The 25,566-nt window shown below is 41.5% G+C and overlaps 1 protein-coding gene across 8 annotated transcripts in view; it reads left to right on the top strand.

The window, feature by feature from the left end:
* The first annotated feature begins 10,352 nt into the window (after positions 1–10,352).
* Positions 10,353–25,566, top strand: part of abca5 (ATP-binding cassette, sub-family A (ABC1), member 5) — a 96,598-nt gene continuing 81,384 nt past the window's right edge. For 4 of the 8 annotated variants that reach the window (XM_069930189.1, XM_069930191.1, XM_069930193.1 and 1 more), the window contains exons 1-5: positions 10,355–10,563; positions 10,793–10,899; positions 18,279–18,474; positions 19,741–19,914; positions 23,456–23,679. In XM_069930189.1, coding sequence (XP_069786290.1) covers positions 10,816–10,899; positions 18,279–18,474; positions 19,741–19,914; positions 23,456–23,679 — 678 coding nt within the window. In that variant the 5' untranslated portion in view covers positions 10,355–10,563; positions 10,793–10,815. Of the gene's footprint in view, positions 10,617–10,792; positions 10,900–18,278; positions 18,488–19,720; positions 19,915–23,455; positions 23,680–25,566 lie in introns of those variants that run through there. The other 4 variants (XR_011354949.1, XM_069930190.1, XM_069930194.1 and 1 more) reach the window with 4 other exon arrangements.

The raw sequence follows: 25,566 nt of genomic DNA on the forward strand, positions 1-25,566 counted from the left end.
CGAAGGTCCTGAGGCAGCTTTCCTTGGTCCCAGCAGAGCTTGAAAAACTCATGCAGTTTGGCATGCAGAGTTTTGCCGCCAGCCTTTCAGACCTCTGGGGGGATTCCATCCATACCTGCTGCTTTGCCACTTTTCAGTTGTTCAATTGCCTTATATGTCTCTTCCCGGGTGAGGACCTCATCCAGCTCTAGCCTTAAGGGCTGTTGAGGGAGCTGGAGCAGGGCGGATTCTTGGACTGAGCAGTTGGCACTGAAAAGAGATTGGAAGTGTTCTGACCATCGGTTGAGGTTCAATATATTGTCATTGTAATAACAGGGTCATGTTACATGAAATTGCTTTTGTCTGCTGTAAGGCAGACAGATTCGCCATCAGCAGAAATTGCCTGAAGAGCCTCTTCCAGTCAGAGAGAGAGAGAGAGAGATGCAAAAGAGAGTCTTCCCAGAGTCAGTTATGCCTCCACAGCTACACAGAGTCCCGTCCAACCATTGGAAACCCGAGCTGCAGATCCAAACCTCTGACACAGTCAGGAATCCTTCAGCATCTTCTCGCATCCTGGTTCCGATACCTGGTCCTCCTTCAGCCAATTTTGAGCCAGTGTCCAGCAGTCCACAGCCTGGCATGAGTCTCCCAACAGCAGTCCACTGCATGCATTGGTCTTTCAGCTGCAGAGCCCCTTCACTGGTCCACTGCCACGGGCACCGTCCCGTGGGTCAGCTCTCTGCTTCTCCTTCTCAGATGGGGGACAGTTTCCCCGTTTTCTGGTACCCTACACCACTCCCTTGGAGTCTGCAACTCTTCTTGGCTGCATAGGTACCACCACCTTGGGTGCAGACCATGCAGTTGCAGGATTTTAAATAAAACTACTGTCGGCTCCTTTAATGGGGCGTTCAAAGCCTGTGCAGGTCTGATGGCAGTTGACTGCGTGGTTGAACCCACAGGAGTCCTGTATCTCTGCTCCTTGCTCCCCGAGGGTCCACGGCAGAGCCGCCATTTTTCATTTGTTCAATCTTACAAGCCAAGAAATCCATCTTTACTGAGAAAGGCATGTTGCTGCACCGAGGGCCAATGAATGTCTTGCATCCGTGCACGCAGCTGCAACTTTTCATTGCGCATAATGCGCAAGGCCTTTTGTGCAATAGAACAGAACTAGCATGTTTAATGAGTACAATAGCCTTTCTACCACTGACTGATTGGAGAGAGAGCAGCAGAACGCCAAAAGGACACAATGTAGAAATTGAGAGATTTTGAGGATCATGTTGGGGCATCAAAGAGCTGTCATGATTTGCCCCTGAAGTCTGGGTGAATTGAATAGTTTATTTATATAGCACATATTTAACACAACAGAATGTTGCTCCAAAGTGTTTTACATCAATTAATCACAAAAATACACAAAGCACAAAATCAACAAACACAACAGATGAGACACCGGACAAGAGAGTCATCTCGCAGAATAGTGATGGGTTGGAGAAACACGTGGGCGGCGACAGGGTGAGGTGGGAGGGCAGGGTGTGGGAGGGGAGAATTTAGGAAATTATATGGAAGTGGTGGACAAGAGCTTTTTTGGGGTCACCGTAAGACACTTCAACAGCAGCTTCATGGAACTCAAACGTATTCTTGCAGGTGGCATCACAATGTGGATGGGAGAAACAAAACCAGTCTGAAAAAAACAATGCTCATTGGGCACCATGTCTCACATTCCGACTCCTTATGTCAAATACAAAGGAGCCTTTTAACTATTCTCTTAAACTACATTAAAGACACAGTAAGTACCCAGTCATGTTCAGTGACGGTCTTCTGATAAAATCCTACATAAGATATATGCAGACATTGTATTCAATTGTAAAGTTCTTGATCAGGGCTGACCCGTTGATTTACTGGATCATTATCCTTTTTTTTTCATTTTTTTTATATGAAGCAATTAATTTAAAGCAACTGGAAATTGAATGAGTAGTAAAGGACAGATAAGGTGAGAATGGCAAAATTATTGCAAGTGGGAAATGTAATATTTAAAAATGTCGCCTATTTCAAAAATTGGTATGTTGGGGTTTCAACCTTTTTTTAAAAAAAATTAAAAATCTAAGCCCACCTCGAGGTACTGCACTTGTATTTATATTGCCCTTTGTGCCATCAACACAGATTTCTATTCAGTTTATCATTTCTGTTTTATACTTAAGTGCTAAGAATAATAATAAAATGGATTCTTTGCCTTATGAAAATAAATTGTGATTTTAAACAAAATAAAACTTCAGGCATTGAGCTGGTTGAGATCTGGTAACAATTTTGAACCTGTCCAAATTGGACATTTTGTAAGGCAACTTTATTGATGTGTTTAATGAGCACTGGAAATAAGTGACGCACTGTCCTTTAACTGTTCTCATTTCACTGAAATTGACCCCAAGTATATTTTCTTCTCTATTATGTAAAATGTAATTGGAATCCTAGGGATAGCACCTTATTTTCAAATATCCTCCCACTTGAAATATAAAAAGTTAACAATAATAGTTTTTAGACTGCAGTGTTGAGAAAAATGCTGAAAAAAATTAGCACAATTACTGCCCGTGTGGTGTTTCCACTGGGCACCTTTTTAGGCTGCTAGTACCTGAGTACCGGTGGTTGCAGTAGAGGGAAGGACCGACAACAAACATTTCCAGTATGATTTACACTGCAGGCTTCCTCCAAAAAGTTGGAGGGGTCCTGAGGATAAATCACGGTGCAGGAATTGATTCCAAATTCCTGCACATTCCTTTTTCGACTTCCCGTGTAGCTGCAGTCTAAAAACTATAATTGTTTTATCAACTCTAAAATATACTTCTCTTTGATGTGTTCCTATAAATTTTATTTTCAAAGGATAAGCAGTTCTGGACAAACATTGTCTTTTGAACACTAAATGCTGATTTAAAAACTATAAATGGACTATTTTTAAAAAAGAATTCTATACTCTCACTCGATCTCTGTCACTCACGCAACCTCTCTTCCCCTTGATGGCACAAGTAAGCCCATATCAACATTGTTATGTGATACCTGATAAAAGGAACAACTGGAGGGAATTAAACAAGTTTTTTTCTTACTTTTGTTTTGTCCAGTTAATGGACTGGGGACCAGGGGCTGTCATTTGATTCAAGAAATATTTTGGGACTTAATAAATGTGAAACTTTAAAAAACAACATTCAGTATTCAAAAGGAACAATCTACATCATTATAATGTCAATAATCCATGCCACACCAGAATGTTCCTTTTGCTCTTTTGGTATTCAAATTACACCACAGATTGGCCATTCTCGTTTTCTATTTTGCCCACGATGTGCTTGCTCATGACAAGGTGTATTTCCAATAAAGTCTTGCGAATGATGGAGCCATTTATCCTTTGGTAAGTTTTAAGGGTGCAGAATTTTCATTCACCATCTTGAATAACTTGGACACATGTTTTGATTCGTTTCTCACTAAATGATGGATCCAAAATTCTACAATTATGCAAAAAAGAGCATCCGTTTGCTAAATATAAATTCTCTTGAAAAGACCTTTATGAAACAATCAGATATTCTTGGCGTTTTGCCAAGTTCAATGTCCGTATCCATTACAATGTTTTACAGCAAATTACACCAGGCCACTCAAGGCTGCTGTTTGAATCAGTCAAAATGTGTTTTGTTCTACGTGGTTACAATATTAACAGAGGGAAATCCTCAGAATCTTATGTATTAACATAAAAAGTTTGGATGTTGTATAATAGTGAATATTTAACTGTTACCAAATTTGTCTCTATGGTGGTGTTGTTCAATTGACTTTGATGACTGGTGTAGCTACTTTGTTTTAGTAGCATCTGATGATCTCAGTAGAAAATACAATCTTAATACAGACACTTTACAGTTATTTATTTCACAGGCCTATACTTAGTGACCAAGAAAATAAAGCACACAGATGTTTAAAAGATGACTTTACATACTGGTTTTTATTTTTGTGTTAGCATTTGTTATTTTGTTTTAGCATCGTTAGAATTTAGATGCTCAGTAAACTGACCAACTTTCACTGATTTAACTTGATCAATTTTACAAACACACTGTTGATCGAATCATTGATATAAAAACTTAGACTTAATAAGTCAATGTGTAATACAAGTACATTAACAGAAAAGATGCACAATATATTGTTAATTATTTCACTTTGGATACATCTGAAAAGTGATTTTCATGGTTTTCAGGATTTGTGGCTGTTCAGGAAATAAGCCCATACAAAAGTGAAGGCTCTCCTATTGAATGCTCCCAAAGCATTGAACCACAGATTCTTCTTTGATCAAATTTGAATTGAGAGCCACACAAGGATATTTTTTGGTCAATGACTATGGGTTTAGACATAGCAGTAAATTTTATAGCACCTCAAAGGAGGAGAGATGAAAGGACAAAATTAAAGGGTGTCTTAATGCTTAATACAAAGCTACCCAAAATCAGAGCCATCGACGTTGGAGTAAATAACTCAGATCACATCATGGATTTCGTGGACATAACATTCGCTGTGTGACAAAGAAAATTGAAGGGTCAGCAATCAACTCGCCTGCTCTTTGCAATTTTTGTTTGCTCCATGTCAGCCTGCCAGCCCACAAAGCCTGAGTCATAGAATTATACAGTAGGGAACAGGCCCTTTGGCCCAACTCATCCATTCTGGGCCAGTCCCATTTGCCTACAACTGATCCACATACTTCTCAATCCACTCTATGCATATATCTATCCAAATGTCTTTTGAATGTCAAAGTCATACTCACATTTAGAGTTTCCTGTGGCAACTCATTCCAGATACAAATTTCATCGTCTGAGTGGAAACATTGCCCCTCGAGATCCTCTGAAATCTCTCCCCTCTGCCCTCCAGTTCAAATAACATTGCAGCCAATAAAGACAAAGAAGCACATTGGACAATGTTGTACCTCATCTCCAATTATGGGAAGGGAGCTACTGTGTGATAGTCGAGTTTTGTGGATCAATTTATCAGGTCAAATTTTGTTGGGGGGGGGGGTTGACTTTTACACAGATACTATTTTTCACTGTGGTAAGAACCTGAGTCATTCAAGGCATTGGGATTGGGTTGTAAATCCACCTTTGAGGCATCAGGAGCTCAGATGGGTGGGAGGCTGAGGCAAGAGTCCACAGTTGAGATGTCAGGAGTTCTGGGGGGCAAGCGGCTGAGGCAATGATCTGGCAACAGGAGCTCCAGTGGGCGGGCAGTCAAGGCGAGGGTTCACAGTCAAGGGATTGAGTCTTTTACACAGGATCAACTATTTCACAAATATATACAATAATCTTCAGAATTCATGGGGAAATAACTCCAACTGTGATGACTAAACTGAACCGAGGTGACCCAAACCTAAGTCACCATACTACATTATATCGAATTATGCTTGTGTTTGCGCATTATTGGGAGTAATCTCCCAAGATGTCATCCACTCATTGAACAGAGTGCACAAGAGATTGGGTGTTAAACTTGACATCCATAAAATCAAGATCTTCAACCAACCTGTCACCACTGCACCACATTGACCTCCAGCTATAGTTTAGATGTTATATGGCAGTATCCTAAATAATATGGCAGCATATTACATTTCCAGTGTGAATCTAGTCATTTGAAAGGGAGCAAGGGAAACAGAAGAACAATCAATTGAAAGTTAGCACAGGAATTAGTTCCCCACCGACTATCTCCATTACTTCCCCTCCTTCCCCAATTGGTGAACTGTCCAAGTTGGCAAATAATCGGACAGCATATAATCAGAGTTTTACTTTAGAGTTATGCATTTTCTTCATAATTAAGTTTCATATGATTTATGGAAAATGCTGTAAAAATATATAGTTTACAATGAAAAAAACACCAATTTGATGGATGCAATGGACCATCAGCATCCACCACCTAGTGGTGGAGGACACACTACCTGCCAATCAAGGTCAAAGACTCATCCCAAGACATCAAGGTGACCCTTGCAATTGGCCCACCTAAATCAAGGCCCTAGTTACACTCAGTCAGCCATATTGGGCAGGCCATGTGCCTGACACCAAACTCCCAAATTAATCTCCTTTCTGGCTATGTCGGCTGAAGAGAGAAAGAGCGTTATGTTGGGATTAAAAATTTTAATTTTATGATCAGCAACACAAGAACGCCTTGTAAAAGCAATGATAGGACATATCACCTCAAAAATCATTCACGCCCCCCCCCCCACACCACATAAACCAGTTAATGACCTTCTATCCCTTCCGTGAAAAAGATGATAGTTCCCTTCTGACATAAGCCTCGTCAACCACCAAATAAGTGGAGTAGAGCAGTTATCCTCAGCCCTGGAGAACTGCCTCAGAAGATGGTGCTAATTTCAGTCACTGTGCATCTTGGAAACCAATGACCTCCTCTGCCATTTAAACTGATCTGTACATTGCTAATATGTGGAATTGAATTTCTAAATTTCATCTTCTATTTTTTAAAAAACTTAGACATACAGCACTGCAACAGGCCAATTCGGCCCCACGAGTCCATGACACCCAATTTACACCCCATTAACCTATACCCTGGTATGGTTTTGAAGGGTGGGAGGAAACTGGAGCCCCCGAAGAAAAATGCTATGTCTCCATTTTGAGGATGGCCCCATTGATTTCCAGTGAGGATGTTCAAACGTGATTTGATTTTGTCTCTCCGCCTCTTAGAAATCAGTTCCAGTGATTGAGATTTGAGAGTCTGTTTCAGGAGTCTGGCGGAGGCCATGCAAACTGCAAGACTTTTCCATTGAAGCAGAATGAATATAATCAAGGCTTCACTGCAGTGGATGCTGGCCCAGGAGAGGACACTGACATTGGTTTATTTATCCAGCCAGTGGATTGGAAGGATTTTTGCTGAGACAACATTGATGGTATCTCAGTACCTTGAGGTACCTGCAGTAGACAGGGATCAATTATGCCCAATGCATCATAACCATGAGCTTTGCGTTGAGTTTGTGGCCCTCAAGCATCCTTTGCCAAAATTTGTGGTAGTGCATTAAAGATGACATTGGTTATCATAACCCATGGCTGCCTTAAGATGCTGCTCCCAAGATACAGGAAAGATCACCTTTTCCAAAGTCAAATTATAGACATTTAATGTTGAAGGATAGTCTTGTACAGCAGATTGATGAAAGACCCATGTGGTTATTGAGTGGGGATATTGAGTGTGGCTCATCACCTTGTCTGCTTCAGCAAATGAGCCAATGACAATTTGGAGATTTGCTTTTGAATCCACGTATGTGCAAACATTGCCCACAACCTGAGGTTCGGATGACCCCAGTTCTCAAATGGAGATGATGTATATTGAACAGTTTCTCGTCAGCCCTGTTTAAATAATTTTAAAGGCCGAACTATGTGGATACTTGAGACAGAAACATAAAACTGCAGATGTTGTCTCCGCTCCATACTGTTAGGTCTGCTTTGTTCATGAATGAGTGAGACAAACACCAGACTGAGTCGAAATCAGGGTTCTTTGTTCTTTATTACCGGATTGTAACACTTGCAACTAACAATGTTAGTTGGAGAATACATTCTGCCGTTATCAGCAAAATGGTGATTTTTTTATACCCTTGGATACGTGCTTAGAACATCATCATATCATTACTTGTCCAATGACTAAAACTGTTGCTATCCTTTCCCTGCTAGCTTCCTGCCTCTCAATCCATCAATGTCTCTCTTATCTTGTAAGTACAAGGATGCATTCACATCTTGTTACAGCCCTGCACAGGGTAACTCCTTACACATTCCCATCTCATGATGTTTTACCTTACAATACTCAACATTCATTGGAGCGACTTCATCCCTAACATCAAAGTACTCGAGATGGCAGAGGCCGACAGCATCGAATCCACGCTGCTGAAGATCCAACTGCGCTGGGTAGGTCACGTCTCCAGAATGGAGGACCATCGCCTTCCCAAGATCGTGTTATATGGCGAGCTCTCCCCTGGCCACCGTGACAGAGGTGCACCAAAGAAGAGGTACAAGGACTGCCTAAAGAAATCTCTTGGTGCCTGCCACATTGACCACCGCCAGTGGGCTGATATCGCCTCAAACCGTGCATCTTGGCGCCTCACAGTTCGGCGGGCAGCAACCTCCTTCGAAGAAGACCGCAGAGCCCACCTCACTGACAAAAGGCAAAGGAGGAAAAACCCAACACCCAACCCCAACCAACCAATTTTCCCCTGCAACCGCTGCAACTGTGTCTGCCTGTCCCACATCGGACTTGTCAGCCACAAACGAGCCTGCAGCTGACGTGGACATTTACCCCCTCCATAAATCTTCGTCCGCGAAGCCAAGCCAAAGAAGAAAAGAACCATACAACAATTCCAGTATGGAAACAGGCCATATCGGCCCTTCTAGTCCACACCGACTTAATTGAAATTTCACTAGTTCCACCTACCTGCTCCCTGCCCATTACCCTCCAACCCTCTCACATCCATGAACTCATCCAAACTCCTCTTAAATGACAAAATTGACCCTGCTGCAACCATCTCTCCCAGAAGGTCATTCCACTCAGCCACCACTCTCTGAGTGAAGAAGCTACCTCTTATGTTACTTCTAAAGTTTTGACCCCTAATCCTTAACTTAAGACCCCTTGTTGCAATCTCACCTACCCTCAAGGGGAACAGCCTATTCACATCTACTCTATCTATTCCCCTCATAATTTTATATACCTCTATCAAATCCCCTCTCAACCTTCTACACTCCAATGGTGGTATGCAGGAACCTTGCGCAAACAATGGAGGAACTCTGGATTCTTGATAAGCTTTATATAAAAAAAAAATGATGAAAAGGTAAGTGAAACATGGTTTTAGTCAGCCATAATTCTTGTTGAATAAAGAAGGAAAAATAGATCCAAGAAGCCCTCATTTGAAAATTTGTAATTCCACTGAATCACAATTACTAGGATCACTAAATTTGACTCACCTCAGTCATCACCATGGACTGGATCATTTTGTCCTCCACAATCTTCATGTGATTAATAAAATATACAACTGGAATATCAGATGCACAGAATCAACACTCATTGTCTCTGAAGGGACTCTCCTTTGCTTCTCTTTCTCCTTCTGTTCATGGCGCCGGGGTAATGCTCGTGGTGACTCTTTGTTTGCCATAAGTTGAAGGGCAGTAAAAGTCCTAAATCAAGATTGCTCGGGGATTGGGTCAGGCAAAATTCAAACCTAAGGGGGACTAAAGAAGAGATGAACAGGTCAATGTTGATCGTTGATTCATTAGCAAATGCAGCGCGCTTCGCTTATCAAAATGAGCATTTTACAAAATAATAAACTCAACGCGACAAAAAAATGTATACAATTTTTTTCATGGAAAAAAAATCATGAAATTATTTTTTGAAATGAACATTGTAAAAGAAAACTACAGGATACAAATGATTTTTGTGTGAGTGACAAGAGGGCCAGGTTGTGGCCGCTGTGCCATCTGTGGGGCTTACACGTGTGTGCTAAATTGGAACAGTTTGAGAGTCCAGGTTCTCAGGTGGTCCGGATGGGATTTTTGGACTTTTACTGTATATTGCTCTTTTAATGTGTTCTACCTGTGATAAATGGAATAAAAGGAACCCTTGAACATCTCAGGGGATTGGAAACGCCCTTGGTGACGAGAGTGTGCTGGACCGCTAGGGGGAGCCCCGAGTGACGGGGGATGTGCTGGACCGCTAGGAGACGCCCCTGAGTGAGAGCGGGTGTGCTGGACCGCTAGGGGACGCCCCGAGGGACAGGGGGTGTGCTGGACCACTCGGGGGTGCCCCTGAGTGAGAGCGGGTGTGCTGGACTGCTAGGGGATGCCCTGAGGGACAGGGGGTGTGCTGGACCACTCGGGGGTGCCCCTGAGTGAGAGCGGGTGTGCTGGACTGCTAGGGGATGCCCTGAGGGACAGGGGGTGTGCTGGACCACTAGGGGGTGCCCCTGAGTGAGAGCGGGTGTGCTGGACTGCTAGGGGACGCCCCGAGAGACAGGGGGTGTGCTGGACCACTAGGGGGTGCCCCTGAGTGAGAGCGGGTGTGCTGGACTGCTAGGGGACGCCCCGAGAGACAGGGGGTGTGCTGGACCACTAGGGGGTGCCCCTGAGTGAGAGCGGGTGTGCTGGACTGCTAGGGGACGAGGGACAGGGGGTGTGCTGGACCACTAGGGGGTGCCCCTGAGTGAGAGCGGGTGTGCTGGACTGCTAGGAGACGCCCCGAGAGACAGGGGGTGTGCTGGACCACTAGGGGGTGCCCCTGAGTGAGAGCGGGTGTGCTGGACTGCTAGGGGACGAGGGACAGGGGGTGTGCTGGACCACCAGGGGGCGCCCCTGAGTGAGAGGGGGTCAGCTGCGCCGCCAGGGGGCGCCCTTGGTGACAGGAGAAGGCGGCGCCTCTTGCGCTCCGGCGCCTTGTCGTCGCAGCTGCCTGGCTGCGGGCGGAGCGGCGGGACATGCGGCTGGATCCGGGTGCAAGGGCTGAGGCAGCGCGCGTCGAGGAGCGTCCTGTGGCCGTGGGCCCGCGGTTCGAGGCTGCCCGGCGCCTGAGCGAGGGGAGGAGGTCGCCCTCGGTCCCGGTCCCCCCCGGGTGAGCCAGGCCCCGGTCCGGACCTCCCGCCCCGACACGGCCGCGATTGCAGGGTTAAAACCAATCAGTTCCCATTGGGGAGGAGGGAGGGGGGGGAGGAGGGGGAGGAGGGGAGGAGGGGGGGAGGGGGGGGGGGGGGAGGGGGAGGGGGGGAGGGGGGAGGGGGGGGGGTCTCTGACTTCCGTTACTCCTTCTCTTAAGGGTTGTTCCATTGCAATAATCCCCGCAGGTGGTGAACAGAAGGGGGGGAAGATGCAGCGAATATGGCAGCAAACCAGAGCCCTTCTCTACAGAAACTTCCTCATCAAGCGACGGAACAAAGATCAGACCCTGCAGGTAAAACCCAGCCCGGGCTCGGCCTCGTTTCTTCAAGGCTCTGCAAGGCTCCCCAGCCGTCGGATTGTGTTGGGGGGGGGGGTTAAACACCCACCCCCCCCCCCCCCAGCACAACGAGTGCACGTTGTGTCGGTGCAGAACCGGTGGTGAGGTTCGGCCAGAATTTGGGGGGTCGGGGTTGGGTCGGATTGGGGGGGGTTGGGTCGGATTGGGGGGGGTTGGGTCGGGTTGAGGGGGTTGGGTCGGATTGGGGGGGTTGGGTTGGGTCGGATTGGGGGGGTCGGGTCTGATTGGGGGGGTTGGTGTTGGGGGGGTTGGTTCGGGTTGGGGGGGTTGGGTCGGGTTGGGGGGGTTGGGTCGGGTTGGGGGGTTTGGGTCGGGTTGGGGGGGTTGGGTCGGGTTGGGGGGGTTGGGTCGGGTTGGGGGGGTTGGGTCGGGTTGGGGGGGTTGGGTCGGGTTGGGGGGGTTGGGTCGGGTTGGGGGGGGTTGGGGGGGTTGGGTCGGGTTGGGGGGGTTGGGTCGGGTTGGGGGGGTTGGGTCGGGTTGGGGGGGTTGGGTCGAGTTGGGGGGTTGGGTCGGATTGGGGGGGTTGGGTCGGATTGGGGGGGTTGGTTTGGGGGGGGTTGGTTCGGGTTGGGGGGGTTGGGTCATGTTTGGGGGGGTTGGGTCAGGTTGGGGGGGGTTGGGTCGGGTTGGGGGGGTTGGGTCGGGTTGGGGGGTTTGGGTCGGGTTGGGGGGGTTGGGTCGGGTTGGGGGGGTTGGGTCGGGTTGGGTCGGGTTGGGGGGGTTGGGTCGGGTTGGGGGGTTGGGTCGGGTTGGGGGGGGTTGGGTCGGGTTGGGGGGGTTGGGTCGGGTTGGGGGGGTTGGGTCGGGTTGGGGGGGTTGGGTCGGGTTGGGGGGGTTGGGTCGGGTTGGGGGGGTTGGGTCGGGTTGGGGGGTTGGGTCGGGTTGGGGGGGGGTCCAGATGCTCGTGTGTTCCTGCCACTTGTTCTGTTTATGTGGTTCATTGTTCCCGCGATGTCTCCACATAATCCCTCTGACTGAACAGCCTCTAAGAACCAAACCTGCAAGACTCATAGTGACAAGGGGGGACGAAAAGACCCAGAGGGGTAGAGGTGAAGATCCCTGCGTGAAATTAATTCTTCATATAGATATTATATACATAGACAAGCCATCTACAGAGCAAGTATTTTATAGATCTATCTATCTATCTATATATATATATATATATGAATACTTGCTCTGTAGATGCATTGTTTGTGCTATGTCTGGTTGTGTGTTTTCGACTGAGGGCTGGAGTACACTGTACGTGTGCAATCGGATGACTTGACTTGGAAATCCAGAAAATATGGAGCCATAGTATTTGATAAAATGATTAGTTAACCCAAATTTTAGTTTGCACGTGCTGGTTAATTTTATTAAATGATGTGGTTGGATTGCTCCACGTCGGAGGACTGTTCGCATTTTCTGATGGGTTCACAAATGTTGGGGTTGATAAAGTTTGGGTTGGAGTGATTTTTGGCCTGTGGCAGACGATACCGAGGGTCCAAAGATCCATTGGGTAGGATTTGTTTCCTTTGGCCATGAGGTCAAGATCCAGGTGCGATACACAAAAGTGCTGGAGAAACTCAGCAGGTGACGCAACATCTACTTGGAGTAAAGGAATAAAACGTTTCAAGCCTGGTCCCCTGGTTGGATCATTGCCAAAGATTTAGGATAACGAGTGTAAGGATTGGAGGAAAATTGAGGAGGGAGGCAGCAGGGAAATCAGCAAAAAGATGATTGGAATGTGAAGCTTCACTCCCTGAAAGGTTGCTGGAGATTTAAAAAAAATATGAAGAATGACAAGATGAAGGCTTCATTTATTTGTTGAAACACGCAAGTTTGTGGGATATTGGAATTGCAATTAATCTGCTTTTCTGTTTGGTGGCATGGTACAGTTGCTGATGTTGTACATTTTAAGCTTTCTCTAATTTGTCTGATCCTCTATACCTGCCTTTGCTCCCACCATCAGATACGTATTACTGCTTTTGGGATTATACCACTACTCAGTCTTATCTACTACATTCTGGATTACTTCATTCAGTTATGAAGCCTCTGCCTTGGGATCTGAATGTTTTTGTTTATTTATATTCAGTTTTGATGTTCTGTCTGATATGAATTCATATAATCTGACCGTGGATTGAATTGCAAGGTTGGCGTCTGGTTACCAAACTGTAGGTTTTTGAATGTTGTTCAAGCATCCTTTCTTCTTTGGGCTCAAAGAATATTCTATCAGCCTTAACCTTGAGTAGCAAAGAAGGATCACATAGGCCCAATAATCTACTCCTTTCTTTCATCTGTTCTTTTGCAATCTTTAAACCAAAATATTTCAATATTATGGGAAATGTCAGTCACAACATCTGATCCCAAATTTATTTTGAACTCTATAAAGTATCAAATTATATTTCCCTGCCATTCATCCATGATCACATCTATAGTGCTGTGTCGAGCCCAGAGGACCCCAAAACTCAGCAGCAATAGATATTCACCAAGACAAATGGTTACTTTAATTATCTTTAAACATGAAAACATAATCACACTTTAACTTATCACTATTGACTTAACTAACCTAACTTAACCCCCTTCTAATTCTAAGCGCACATGTATGTAATGTGTGTGCAAGTTCAAAAAAGTTTTTTGATTCCCAGTTCAATCTCACTTCTCATTCCTCCAAGTTCACTGGTTGCAGACAATTCTTAAACTGTGCACAGAATTTCACACTTATGAAGTTCACCAGGCTTTGGTGCTTGAAAGGTAAAAGGTTACCACTCAGGAAGGTTCTTGTCGGTTTTCAGGGAGAGATTTGTTGTTCCAGGACACCCACAACTGATTCCTTTTTAATCAGCCACTTCAGTGTCTTGCCAAAGAAACTTGCCCCCTCAGGATTCTCCAGATGATAACCTCTTTCTTTCAGGTCACCACAGAGTGCCTTTCTGTTTCTCTTATTTGAAGTGAAACATTAGACAGTCAGTCCTCTCTCCTTGCATGAACCACAAGGGCTTTGACCAGGCTGAACTAACCACTCACAACCTGTCTTCCAAAATGGGGTTTTCCACAAGCTTGCCAGCTTGTCCTGTTCCAGTCCCAGTTGCTGCTGACTGTAAAACTGTAGAACTGATCTGTGTGTGTCTCTCTCTCTCACACACAGAGAGAAAAAGGCCTGTTTGACTCTCTGCTTGCAAAACTACATGACCCTCTTAGAACAGCAAGTTCCCCTCCAGACAACATGTGGCTCTGACAAGCTCTTTCATCTGTTGCCTTTTTGTAAACAACAATCCATTAGTGAAGTCTCTTGGGCACTCTCCAAAGCTTTTGCAAAAGTTGTTGGCCCTGATATGTCTAGCATGAGCAGAGCTCCAGTATTTTAAATAAGTATTTGTATGTGACCTACACTAACAAACCTGCCCCAATTTATCTCCTAAAAACATATCTATATTCTGTCAATCCCTTAAATTGGTGTCTGTGGAAAGTTTTATATATTAACTGTCAGCAACATTGCTGATTTATTTCTCCTCTTCAATTCTGTTCTTTTAATTCTATGAGGAGTTCCCCTGTTCTGAAATTAGCAACTTGGATTTATATAGCATTTTTGCACTGAAGAATGACCAAAGGCATTTTATAAGAAAGGAATTTGACAAAATTGTGGGATCAAACCTGAAGAGGAAACATTAAGATGTATAATCAAAGTGGTACTTTCCTGGAAATTACCATCATGAAAACTGGCCTTTGACTTAAACTTTTAGCTATTTTTATAGAATAATAGAATGATACACTACCGTGGAAACCATTTGGCCCATCATTCCAATGTCATTTTGAATGAGGTATTACAAAATATCTTTCCACCCTACCATTCCAGTGCCCTGGAAAATTCTCACGATGAAATGTTTATTTCGTTTCCTTTTGAAAATTGTTGTTGAATCTTTCTTCAAGCATTCCTCAGGAATGCATCCCAGGTGATTTGCTGTGTATTTTACCTCCCTCTGTAGACTCTTTTTGTTTTACCTGAAATCTGTAAACTGTGGTTAGTGACACTATGTTTCTGAAAATATCTTACTTTTATTACAACTCTTTATGATTTTGAACAGTTTTATCAATTCTCCTCTGCAACTTCTCCTTTTCTTTGGAAAATTGTATTTTGTCCATATAATTGATGTAATTCTTTCTTGGCACCTTTCAAGTAAATCATCTACTGTATATGACGTGGCCATGATATCCTAAAGTGTGGTTCTTTGTATTTGATCCAAAGCACAAATGTAATATTAAGTGTTTTAAAGAGTTGGCATAGGTCTAATATTAACTTTGTGTGATTAATTGGATCATAGAAGCTATTGATTAATCTATTAAATTAAGATATTGCAATGTGCAAGGAGTTTGTTTATCAATAACACATTTTGATTATGCAGTTTTAACTTGCTGGTCAAATTGTGTATCTTTACTAAAACAAAACAATTTGGTATAATGTCAATCCATTCTATGCACTCTTTGAACTTAAAGGCTGTAAATGTCAATTCGATTTGGCAGAATCTGATTTTTATTTTTAATTGGAATCTTTGGTCATTTTTGTATTGATTTTGATTTTTCAGGACAAAATTAAGAGATGGACATTTCATCGATAACAGTGTGCTATGAAAATCATTAACTGTCAAAATATAAATGATGTGTAAATCAATAATATAAATATTTAAGTCTGTATTCATTTGGCAATTATGTTGTGATATTAGGTGAAAAGTGCAAGTATGTTCTCCTTGAGCCTTATGTTCCATTTCATAAGGCCCATTGATTGGTGAATTCTAATTTATAATGGAATTTATTTTCACCAAACTCCATGCAAGGTGAAATCGCTTGTGGCCTTTGTCCCTACTGAACCTAATGTTAATACTTTAAGAAGCTAGTGATCTCTTTTGACTGATATTTTACACAAACATTTACTTTTTTTGAAACTGCTATTTTCTGCAAAACTCTTTTAATTTTTCCTTCAATTCCATAATTTAACTGGCCTCTTAATACTTTGTCAACCTTGTTCAGTTTTATTTATTTCAATTTCAGAATTTTCAAGGAAAGATGTGTAGTAGGAACATCACCAGCGCTTTGGAAACATTTTGCCTTGGTCCAAATACTGGAACACCTTACTCAATCATACTGGGAATGTTCATCACAAGGGCTGAATGTGTTTAGGCGAAGGGCAATACAGACATTGCCATCAACATCCACCTTCCAAAAATATTAAAGGAAAATGTGTTTGTGTTCATCAAATTAACCTTGTTATCAACTTAACTCCCTCCAAAACTGTGGAAGGGAGGGATGAGGAATCTTGGTGGGAAGGTATAAGTGTGGTATTGGAGGTGATTGTGAACAGGATGTTTAACCATTGATCTGAGATCATGGTGGCAACTCTGAGAATAGTGAAGAAGTCAAATTGGAAGACTTCATGCATGTGGAAACTTGTCTCCATTTCTGCACAGCAGTCACATCTTAATTTGAAAGCAAAGATTCAAATGTAAATTTGGTGGAAAGTTTTTTTTCTATAGGCAATATGAATATATTTGTCAGAGTCTTATCAATATTTGTTGGATTGATTTAGCCCTTGTAATGAACATTCTCAGTATGATTGAGTAAGGTGTTCCAGTATTTGGACCAAGGCAGAATAAAGTAAGAGCAAAATATTTCCAAAGGGCTGGTGATGTTCCTACCACACATCTTTCCTTGAAAATTCTGAAATTAAAATAAATAAAACTGATACCCAAAAATGTTTTCACAACATTTGGTTCAGTAGTATAGTTCAAGTATGTGGTCATAGTGCCACCATTAATATACCGTCAGATCTATTGTTGTAATGGTGGAATCCATTTGAACCCAAGCTGAATTTAGGATTAGTTTCTCCATTACTAAATCCATCTTTATGACATCATCCAGCTGAGCCAGCCCATGTGTCATTTTGCCTTTGCTATAATTGCTGGAACACCCGTGTAACATTGTCCTGGCCAGTCACCACAAACATCAGGTGCAGGAAAGTCTGAAATGGAGCCTTCAGCAAACCTTCTTTCATAGTGGAATACATGTGGTAACTATTTTAATTGCTCTTTCACTTTTGTGTGTTCACAAAATAGGAGCTTCATAAATTAAAGCAAATAGAATTTTAACAAATCTTAGGTGGGCGGGGTTTTTCTACAGTCACCCAGTAAGATTGGTTTTCTTTGGTGCGGGAGGGAGTCTAATATAAGAGGCAGGGACACAGATGTTTTTTTCCCCTGAGAAATGTGAATCGTTGGACTTCTGATTGGTGGATCTGGACCAACATTGTTCAAGGTTGAAACAATTTTGGAATAGTGAGGGGAATTAAGGGAATCAAGTCGAAAATGGAACTTGGGTGAAAAATCAGTTTATTGAATATGAGTTTATTGAATTGTGAAGAATGAATTTTTCCTGCTTCTACTTGTGAAAGCAGGTCTCGTCAGAAAAACATAACATCGCAAAATACTGATCTTTCCATTATTGAACTCTGAGGAATAGCATTGGGCCCCATATTTCTAATCTCTCAGTGAAATTGCCCCATCCCTCAATATCCTCTGATAAATCTGATTTCACATAGGAAATTGGAGAAACATTAACTTTTGAATTTGGTCTGTGTAATCACATAATGATGCTGACACATTATGTTAGTTTAACTGACCTAAAAATGTTTTGCCACTGATTTTTGTCAGTGCTCGGCATCTGACGCCTGTCATGTCAGTGTCCAACAATAGTCAGCTAGCACTGATGGATTCCATTTGCCATGTTCCTGCTTTTCCCTGGTTGCAATGGTGTGGTGAAACCTTTCACCATTTGTCACTGACCACCAAGATCAGCAGGGAAGACGTCCAAGTGTAAATGCAGAAAATGAATTTTCAATGACACGTTGCGCTTTCATGCTTGAAGTAAAACTATGACAAGAAAATACAAAAATAGGTTATATCCCAAAAAAGGAACATGTTCAGGCAATTTTTGTGATCAGCAGCCCAAAATCCATAAAGTACACTCAAAAGGGTTCAGGAAGCGAAATCTTCGTTGTCCAGTGTAATTTTCTTCCCAGCTGCTTTTGCTTTGGTGCCCACCACTGGTTCCAAACTTGGATGTGGACCAGCTCAGTGAGCTGGTGACTTGTAACATGCATGAAATTCGGGAATTAGTATCCCATGTGAATGTTTGGACTTGTCTTTATGATCAACAGTTGCTGGGGTTAAGGTGCTCCCTTTCCCTAGTCTAGTCCTGTAATTTGTTGCTTTAACCTAATTTTTGTGATTATTTTTAAAGAACTTTACATGTAAAATTGAAATACTTTTTTTCAACTTTCTTTTCAGGAGTTGTTATTGCCACTCTTTCTAGTTTTGGCCTTGGTTTGTATTAGTGTCCTTGTACCTCCACGATTGTATTCAAAGACACTCCCCAGTGAACCAGAAGATTTGGATTATTTCTTACCACACAACTACAGAGTTGGATATACACCAGTGAACAATCGCACTAGAGAAATCATGGGGGAGGTTGGAAAGCTGCTTGGTGAGCACTAAATGTAATCAAACAGTGAGATACCTTTGAATTAAATATTAAAATTATTGAGGTAAAATTGTATCTGATAAATAGGATCCAATAATCTGATAATTTGTATATAGTATGTTTTTTTTCTTTTTTTTTTTTTCTTTGGCTTGGCTTCGCGGACGAAGATTTATGGAGGGGGTAAAAAGTCCACGTCAGCTGCAGGCTCGTTTGTGGCTGACCAGTCCGATGCGGGACAGGCAGACACGATTGCAGCGGTTGCAAGGGAAAATTGGTTGGTTGGGGTTGGGTGTTGGGTTTTTCCTCCTTTGCCTTTTGTCAGTGAGGTGGGCTCTGCGGTCTTCTTCAAAGGAGGCTGCTGCCCGCCAAACTGTGAGGCGCCAAGATGCACGGTTTGAGGCGTTATCAGCCCACTGGCGGTGGTCAATGTGGCAGGCACCAAGAGATTTCTTTAGGCAGTCCTTGTACCTTTTCTTTGGTGCACCTCTGTCACGGTGGCCAGTGGAGAGCTCGCCATATAATACGATCTTGGGAAGGCGATGGTCCTCCATTCTGGAGACGTGACCCATCCAGCGCAGCTGGATCTTCAGCAGCGTGGACTCGATGCTGTATGTAGAGAGCCTTTAATTGAGCTCTTTTCTTTCCAGACCAATTTAACTAAAGCTAATTTTCTCTATTGCTTTGTAGTCGCTATGGTATTTTTGGAAGCTAATGTTTAATTTGCAAATACTAGTTGGTTTGATTTTGATGATACCTTAAGTGTGTGATGGACGGGAATGAATATGACTCTATTGGATAATTCTGGGGGAAAAACATTTGGAATTTGATATGGAGCCCCTGGGTTATGGATTAACCTGACTTGCAGAAAATGCATTTTTAAAGCAATTTTCAAATATATTCAAAATGAAATTAAATTTAGAAAGTGTATTTAGAGCGATGTGATATGGGTAGTTTTAGAAAGTGCTTCTTCAATTTATGAAGAAATTAGTTTATGGACAGTTTTCAGGAATGGAACCCCTCTGTAATCTGGGTACTTGGAGAAATTTTGGTGGTTAAAATATTTTCTGGGAGTAGAATGGCAGTTTTGAAGCTTCAAATAACAGTTAATTTTGATAATAAACGATGTTATCTTGTACAGAATGTAGCAATTATGCTGATACAGGATTACTTAATAACGAGAATTTTGTTGAAAACTGTTTCATGACGTTTATTATTCTTCAAAATCTGTTTCATGATTTGATTTAAAAAGGCAAAAGCTTCTCATTACAGATGTATTCCCTCATGGATTTATTGATGAAAAAGCAATGGAAGAGGCTTGCTGTTCTTATACTTCCAGACCACTTGTGGGAGTTTCTTTCATCAGTCCTTTGTCATATCAACTTCGCTATCCCTATAATACAATTCCAAGTACTTCAGTAAAGATTGACTACATCGATGAGAAAGGTGATGTGCAAAACCAATTAAACAAGTATTAGGTTAAGGTGTTTAAAACTATCTTCAGTTTTTTTTTTAGTCAAAGTTTTTTTTCCCAAATATTTCAGCTGCTGCTTTACCATTCTTGCTGTGAGATTTCATCTGCCTGGAGTAAAGCCACCTTCTAAATATAATCTCCTTTTGTTTAGTATTTATTGTTCTTCTATGAAATGCTTTGAAACATTTTCTTATGTTAAGGGCATCAAATAAAACCTGACCATCAAGATAGAAATGTGGAAGATCCAAATATTTCCTGTTCAAATACAGATTGGCAATGGCCAAAGAAGGGCTGATTTGAGAACCCTTAGTTGCAAGAGTGTGTATGAAAAAAGATGAAACTTAAGAGGAAATAATTACAATGGATAACATTTAATATTTGAGAATTTGTAAGTCACCAATTGTTAGCCCGTGCTGTGAATAGATCTGAGAATAAAGAATACAGCGGAGAACCACAGAACCAATTAAACATACAACAGTTTATTAGTTCAACGGTAGTTACACTAGCAGGACAAGGAAGAGTCCAGAGTCTCTGGAACGGATTCTTTATTCAAAAACTGTCTCCAGGTGCTGATTTACATAGTCATATGGACAGATGCTTATGTGCTGTTTCACAACTTCTCACTAATTGGAAACAGCTTTACACATTTGTTCATTAATTGTAGTCCATAGCAGTTCCCTTGATCAGCCAACCAGTAATTAACAAAGACTTTCAGTACTCTTATCATTCACTCTTAGTCTGTCACAGTTAACAACCTCCCCACAGCTGTGGAATGTCTCTGCTAGTACTCCCATCCTGACAGCTGTGAGTTATGTGACAGTACTCCCTACAAGAACATAGGTACTCCCTACAAGAACATAGTCTCATTGTTAGCTCTATTTCTATGGCAACAGTCCCATAATCCTACTTTTACAGCAAAAGTCCCACAATCCTTTACATTGCCACAAAATCTTTTACATTGCCCCACAAACTCTACCACATTGTGTAATCCTGATAAATTTGTTCTGGAATGATCCAGTTAACTATAATTGGTATACAACTTTTTAAAGTACTTATTCTGACTAGGATTACCTGTGATTCTTGAAATGTAGTTGAACTCTGCTTTTAATCCATGAATCTGATACTTCTAAGAGATGTTTTCCTTGGATTTATTTTGTCACAAACATTAACTCCAACTTGTCCATGTCACCCTTTGTTACTTTTTTACTCATTTTTATTGATTATTTTACTTTTGTTTCTCTGCTTACGTTGCATCTAGTGTTGACCAGCTGACAATTTTACCTTTCCCTTTTTGTCATTGCCTTGCAACTGTTTGATCTTTATTCTTGTTGTGTGCAGTGTTGCTTCTACATTGAACAAAATTCAAAAGAAAATTGCAAAATGAAGATGGACAATAGCAGTTTAACTAGAACACATCATAGAGTCCTTCCTGTTGTCAGTTTTACAAATCTCATGAAGTATGATTGCATTAGTTGCCACGTTTTCTTTGTACACGGTCTTGATTTAGTTCAGCTTTTGAGGCATGATGTTGTTAATGGAAACTACGTCCATCCTATAGATGAAAGAAAGGTGTGAAATGCTGTAAAATCACAATTGTATCTCGAAATAACATGGTAAATATTCCTACTTATTCTTTTTTAGTGCTAAATGCAAATAGATTTGTGAGAATTTTGGTACTTAGGAATTTCCATATTTCTTTCAGTTCACATGGTCTACACAAACTGTGTTCTGAAATTAAGCAGGGATATATTTGTAAAAATGTAGCAATCTGCAGTGGTTGTTGACTAAAATCAGGATGCTGTGACTAACTCTGGAAAGATTATATGGTGTGGCTTTGCCATCACAAATTGAAAATCAGATTAGAGACAGATTAATTTGACAACTCAGAAGGCTCCAGTAGGTAACAAACGTATCCATGTCCATCGCAGGCTCCAACCTGCCATCCATTGAATATGTTATGTAGGACTAGATGTTATATCCCTTATTGCACTCCTGAGACTTGCTGCTTAGACTCTGCGGGTAGCCAAGTGAGTGGTGGCATCTTCTGGGTTATCAAGTGGGTGCGCTCCTTCCTCAGTGGTTCGCTGATAGACTCACGGCACCTCCGGAGGGTTCAGCAATGAATCCCAGTATCCTGGACTCACCCCCTAGATGCCATGGAATCCTTTCACCTCACCCAGAGCCACTGGCTACCCTTTTCAGCAGCTCTGGAGAGATCTTTGCATCTTTCCTCGCACTCCCAACTCCCGGAGTAGCCTTGATGTTGATGTGGTTACAAATTCTCTGCAGCCTACATCAACTGGTCAGACCCTTGCCTTCCAGCCACTTTGCTGCACATCACTGCAGGCTCAATGTACCTCAGTTTCTTGTGCTCATAGGCCTCCTCCACTACACCCTCCCAGCTCGATGATATAAATGAGATGGACTAAGTCCAACCACAGCACAAGGTCTGGTCTAAGGTTGGTTGCCATAATTTCATTTAGGAAGCAGAGCCTCTGGCCTAAGTCTTCCGCCATCTTCTAATCACGTGTCCTGCCTAACTGCCCAGAGTCTGATCGTGATGTGGTAATTCTGGCTTGGCCCTCACCTTCCTGGATAAATGCTGTTAACTATGCATCTGGAGAAGGCAGCCACCATCATAAAGGACCCCTAGTACCCTGGTCACAACCTCTTCCCGTGCAACCTTCTGGATGAAGGTACAGAAGTCTGAAGACCAGCACCTCTTGGTTTCAGAACAGATTCTTTCCACAACTATCATGGTCTTGAATTTCCTCTCGATACACTGATCAGAGTCTACTCTGACACCACAAAAGGACCTTCTGCACTATCTCTAGTTTCTTTTTTCATTACGATAACAATGAATAGATTTTACGTTTTTTTTAATTTTTAATCTTTTTTTAAAATTCAACTGATTGTACTATTGTGGTTGGGTTTTTTAGTTTTTGTAGTTTTGTTTTTACAAAGTACCTGTTCAGTTGCATAAGTAAGAATCTCAGTACATATGTACATTGTACAGTGTAGGTGATAATAAACTCTATCAGTGATTCATGTCCGTGAAGCTCTATCAGATGAATTCTATGCTACAATTGACCACAACTGGTAATGCTGTAAATCATAAACCTGTTATTAAAAATTGGAAACATAAATATTAAACTTGCCATTAATAGGAAAATGTTTGTTCATAACTGCTTCCAAAGTTTAATTTGATTTTAAAATGATATTTGTTTTTAACATTTTGGCAATATTAATGGAAAAAAAAATCAAATTATCAACGCTATTTTTATATTTTACTATGACCTACAAGTTGTACATTTATACTTCATTATTTTCACATGAATCCTCATCAATTTCAGGAGGTACTTGTCAAACAATGATGAGTAGTTTTTGCACATCAAAATTCTTAAACTGCAATCGAAAATGTAATTCAGCTAAATAAATGCTTGCAAATTTGACTTTCTGAAAAGACTGTTCATACGCTTGAAAATTCATGATCTTCAAATATTTTTATCCCAGCAAGTTGTCGTTTGGATTCATCTTCCTTGAGGGATTCATCTTCCTTGAGGGATTCATCTTCCTTGAGGGATTCATCTTCCTTGAGGGATTCATCTTCCTTGAGGGATTCATCTTCCTTGAAGGATTCAGCTTCCTTGAGTCAATTGACTGATTGTCCTGGAGCCATGTACCTATTGTCAGGATTTGCAACGATTCAAAGATATATTGATGTCGCTATTATTAAGGTTAGTTTAATTCATGTGAGACAGTTCATGTCAAATGTTTTGCACATGTCACATATAGCAAAATAAATTCTGCAGAACCTGCTGAAAATAACTATATACTGTTATGGAGAAAACTTTTCTTGGTCCTGAATTAATTTTAACAACAGAAGACGAAAGTACAGCAAATCTTCACTTAACATTGTTGATACATTCTTGGAAAGTGCTACTTTAAGTGAAACAACATGAAATGAAACTAATTTTATATCGCAGTAATACACTGTGGTATTTTTTTTTCTCATCAATGTTATTATGAAACAACGTTGAATTAAACAACTTTATTCAAGGACTTAACGTACTTCCATTATGTTTGGCTGCAATTACAGTAAAACCCCTCGTATCGAGCATCTATGGGGGATTGGTAGATGCCGGATAAGTATATATTCTGTTTGCTTGAGACTTACTCTTACAATGCCGAACCAATACACAAGTTTAAAATACAAATACTATATTGTACACACTGAACAAACTTGCATGAATATATAAACCTAAGAGCATTTTACTTTATTTTCAGTCACATTCATTTAAAACACTTAACCACTGCTACATCTGCAGTTTCCTCCCACTCCATGGAGCCATCTGTAAAACTAACAATATTATAGATAAATTAACCCCAGGGCAGCTCTTACTAAGCAGGGATTAGGAGACACTTAAAGAGAGTTATCCCAGTAGACAGCGGCATCATCCTGGGTGACGCCATTGTGTTTCACACAACTTTGTTTAAACAGCTGCTAAGAGCAAAACATGATCTAGGCACTTTGATGGCTAAATATTTGCTCCCATTTTCACCAAAGGTTAATGTCTTTCTTCAGAGAACATTTACAATTTAAAAAAAACATTTTCACCCAAGGTTAATGTCTTTCTTCAGGGAACATTTACAATTTTAAAAAACTTGCGTATTTTTAACCTATTATTTTATTCTTATTAATTTTAATTGTGTAAGTTTATTTTCCTCAACTTTTTATGCCAGATTCTTGAGGCTGCCAGTTGCAATTTCAATTTCCAGGGGTTTTACTGTAATCGTTTCTCCTGTCTATATTGTTCCAAAACTGTTGAAGCACTTGTAATGGTCTCTAGTACTCTGAAAACAAATTCATTGATTCATTTATTTTTAATCTTAATTGCAGACTCTCATACAGCCTTAGTTAGCCTTTCTAGAAAAAAAATTTGAAATATCAGCCTGACTTACCAGATAAGTTCAGCATTTTCTTTCATTTTGTTAAATCTGTCGTCCATAGTACTGTGTATGTTGTGTTCAACTAAGAGCATCCTTTTTGATTTGGAAAATTCACATTTTTGTAACACGATGTCCTTAAGTGCTTTGCTGATATGCTGCAAAACATTGTTGATATTGAGCAGCATGAGCTGTATCTAGATTAACTGATCATATACGGGTTTAATTATGGTTGTCCTAGATCATAGTATCAAATTAGACAGATATTACTGCTTCAAGAAAGGGTTGGTAGAATGTAACTCGATTGGTTTCTATCTAGAATTATTTTTAAGAAATAATGTTAAATCAACAAATATGGATGGAGTTTTAAAATTAATTTATGGTTATGTATATGATATGACCTGCTTTTTTATTAGAGGATGTGTGTAGGATTATTATGTTAAACGCGATTTTTAAAAAATTTGGTAAATGGCCAAATTTGGTTGAAGATTTTTTTAAAACAGTATTTTAGTGAAATAAGGAGTGATGCAGGTTTATAAAGCAGATTTCAGACATAGGCACCTGCATATTTCCACAACAGGTGCCAGTGTACGATGTCATAACGCATGTCTATTGTGCGCTGTGGGGAACCAGTTTCAGATTTGTAATTACAACGTCTCCCTGTGCGAATGCATTTC

The sequence above is a fragment of the Narcine bancroftii genome, chromosome 3 (assembly GCF_036971445.1).
Source record: "Narcine bancroftii isolate sNarBan1 chromosome 3, sNarBan1.hap1, whole genome shotgun sequence".
Taxonomy (NCBI): domain Eukaryota; kingdom Metazoa; phylum Chordata; class Chondrichthyes; order Torpediniformes; family Narcinidae; genus Narcine; species Narcine bancroftii.